Below are 3,471 nucleotides of genomic sequence, written 5' to 3'. Positions count from 1 at the left end.
AACCCCGCCCCCTTCTCTGGGCCCGAGCTCTTTTACGATGGACTGAGGCGAAGTGGAAAACTGTCCCGAGGTCTGATGAATCAAAAGTAGAAATTCTTTTTAGAAATCATGGACCCCACGTCCTCCAGGCTAAAGAGGAGAGGGACCATCCAGCTTGTTATCAGTGCACAGCTCAAAAGCAGCATCTGTAATGGTATGAGGGGGCATTAATGCACATGATATGGGTAGCTTGTACATCTGGGAAGGCGTCATTAATGCTGAATGATATAAACACATTTCAGAGCAATATGCTGCCATCCAGACAAAATCTTTTTCCTTCTTTCAGCAAGACAACGCCAAACCGCTTTCTGCACATATTATAACTGCATGGCTCTGTCGTAAAAAAAGTCCAGGTGCTAAACTGGCCTGCTGCAGTCCAGACCTGTTTCCCATTTCAAACATCTGGCATATTATGAAGCGCAAAATATGACAAAGGAGACCCTGAGCTGTTGAGCAACTGAAACTGTACATCAGACAAGAATGGGACAACATTTCTCTTTCAAAACTACAGCAGTTGGTCTCCTCAGGTCCCAAACATTTAGAATGTTGTTAAAAGTAGAGGTGATGCAACACAGCAGTAAACACGCCCCTGTCCCAACTTTTCTGAAACGTGTTGCTGACATCAAATTCAAAAAGAGCAAATATTTTTCAAACAACAATACAATTTCTCAGTTTCAGCATTTGATATGTTGTCTTTGGACAATTTTCAATGAAATACAGGATTTCCATGATTTGCAAATGATCACATTCTGTTTTTATTTCGGGTTTACACAGCATCCCCACTTTTTTGGAACTGGGGTTGTACTATCCTCGAAAAATTACACCAAAAACCTTCACAAACATTTCATTTTTTTTGGCACATAGAAACTAATAATACAGAGACCAGGAGTTACTTCAAAAATAAATTTTAAAAACAAAAAAATTCATATATTTTCTCTCGGGTAACTTGGTATTAACTGGGTTTTATTTCTCTCTTCTCCAAAAAGGTAAAAGATGACCTCCAAACTTTCAGAAGGACGTTTTCAGCAACTACTACTGCCTCTCTTTCTGATTTTTTGTTTTGGAGGCACATTCTTCATGTACCACAAGCCAAGTGAGAGATGGATATCATGCCCAGATGTTCCAGTCTCCACAGGTAAAGTCTCCACAGATGAAGTCTCCACAGATGAAGTCTGCACACATGAAGTGTGCACACATGAAGTCTGCACAGTAGAACGCCTCAGGGCATTGATGGAAAACTTTACCCAGATTATAAACACCAACAGCACTCTAAACTCCACTTTGGTTAAACAACAATTACTGATCACCATATCATCTGTCATGGAAGAAAATAAGGAAAATAATGACCATGACAACATTATCCTATTAATCTGGTCATGGCCTTTTGGTTTTAAATTTGATGTGAAAGCCTGCGGTTCAGAGTATGGTATTAAAGGTTGTCACATTACAGATGACAGAAATCAGTACAACAAAGCCCATGGTGTTATGTTTCATCACAGAAATACCGGTGATGATTTCACAAACCTGCTGAAAAGACCTCGGCCTCCACACCAGAAGTGGGTGTGGATGAACATGGAGTCTCCTGATAATACAGGTAGACGTGCTGAATTAGATGATGTATTCAATCTGACTGCAAATTATCGGAAGGATTCAGATGTCTGGGTGCCTTATGGGAGAATCATAGAAGCATCTGAGAAGGACCAACCCTTTACAATGCCACCAAAGGACAAAATTGTCTGTTGGATTGTCAGTAACTGGAACCCCAACTTTAGGAGAGTCAAATATTTTAGTGAACTGGGCAAATACATCAAAATAGAGGCTTATGGTAGACACTTCAACAGGTATGTCAGCATTGAAGATTATAACAAGATTTTACCAAGCTGTAAATTCTACTTATCATTTGAGAACTCCATCTACAAAGATTACATCACAGAGAAGGTGTTTAACCCCATGAAAGCCGGCACAGTTCCTGTGGTTCTTGGTCCACCCAGGGAGAACTATGAGGAATTCCTTCCAGCAGATTCATTCATTCATGTGGACGATTTTGAGTCCCCTCAGAAACTGGCAAAACATCTCAAATTTCTTGACCAGAACCAGGAAGCTTATGAACACTACTTTACCTGGAGACAACACTTTACTGTTAAAAGTGGACATTTTGGTCTTGAACACGCTTGTCGAAGTTGTGATTATATAAGAAACAATAAGGGCTACAGAGTGTTTAAAAATCTCAATAAATGGTTTTGGGGTTAGCAAGCATAACATCAGCATGAACTTCTAAATGGAGACTCTGGAAATCCCATCAGTGTCTTCCAGATCTTCCAAACATCTCAAGAGGAATTGTTCCAGACCAAGACACTTGATCTAATTTTCTTTCCAGTCAACATAACATAAATGACTTTCATTATTATTTTCATTTAGGCTTTACTGGTGCACAGTCATTATCTGTACATTACTGGTACACATCCATTATCTGTAGCCACTTATCCTGGTGCACAATATCTTGTTATATCAATAATGCTTTCCTGGGTAATGTTAACTGATAGCTACACATTCTATACTGTTTTACAGTCTTTTCATTTACTTTAAATGTTATATGATTTCTATTTTATATGCACTACAACCTACAGAACAACCTACTCACAATGACCCTGTTTACACTTGGTTTTAAAATGCGTCTTTGGTGATCAGCTCACAAGTGGACAGAGCTAAATACAAGTGTAAACAACCACCAAGGCAAACTGTGATCTGACCAGTCAAACCCCTTGCTGAGGTGGTCTGGGACACGTTTGACCACATCTCTTTCTTAATGTAAACATGAATGTGTCCTGATGGGTCCCTGACAAGGACATAACAGTATATCATTAAAGCAGGACATGGTGGTTGTTTTGGTGACAGCATGCCAAAGCCTGAAAAAAAATGGAGAGAAGCAACTGATGTACATGGTTGGAGTGCAAAAAATTAATGAACGTATGTTGCAGGTTTAATGTTTGTTTGTTTTTTTGAAAGGCGCCATATTATGAAAAACTCAATTTCTGTGCTTGAGCACATATTTATGTATCTGAAGCCTACCAACCTACAAATTCTGAAAAGAGACATACAGTCCGTTTCTTCTGTGTTGCCTGTTTCTGAAAACACATGATTCAACAAGCCTTTAAGATTCAGCTCCACTTCTATGTCATAAGTGGAGATCATTAGGACAATACCACCTCCTCATCAGAGTATCTCTGCTCATGGCTTAAGAATTACCTTTGCGAGTGAATATTCATGAGAAAAGTGCTGCCTAATTGGCTGGAGAAAGAGGGGGTGGGGTGAGCAGTGGCTCATTATCATTTAAAGGAACAGACACTGAAATCAGCCATTATGAACTGGGCTGCTCAAACAGGGTGAGAAGGTGCTGTGGTGCTTCAACCTTGTGGTATTTTGATCACACAT

The 3,471-nt window shown here is 39.6% G+C and overlaps 1 protein-coding gene across 1 annotated transcript; it reads left to right on the top strand.

Annotated features, from left to right (window-relative positions):
• The first annotated feature begins 1,025 nt into the window (after window positions 1-1,025).
• Window positions 1,026-2,470, top strand: LOC132875284 (4-galactosyl-N-acetylglucosaminide 3-alpha-L-fucosyltransferase 9-like). Its single transcript, XM_060912028.1, has one exon. The coding sequence runs from the start codon at window positions 1,033-1,035 to the stop codon at window positions 2,287-2,289; it is 1,257 nt and encodes a 418-aa protein (XP_060768011.1). The 5' UTR covers window positions 1,026-1,032; the 3' UTR covers window positions 2,290-2,470.
• The last annotated feature ends 1,001 nt before the right edge of the window (window positions 2,471-3,471 follow it).

The sequence above is a fragment of the Neoarius graeffei genome, chromosome 2 (assembly GCF_027579695.1).
Source record: "Neoarius graeffei isolate fNeoGra1 chromosome 2, fNeoGra1.pri, whole genome shotgun sequence".
Taxonomy (NCBI): Eukaryota; Metazoa; Chordata; class Actinopteri; order Siluriformes; family Ariidae; genus Neoarius; species Neoarius graeffei.
This window is presented reverse-complemented; position numbering and strand designations above follow the sequence as displayed.

Coding starts and splice junctions, on each gene's coding strand:
- LOC132875284 (XM_060912028.1), top strand. CDS start 1,033: ATGACCTCCAAACTTTCAGAAGGACGTTTTCAGCAACTACTACTGCCT.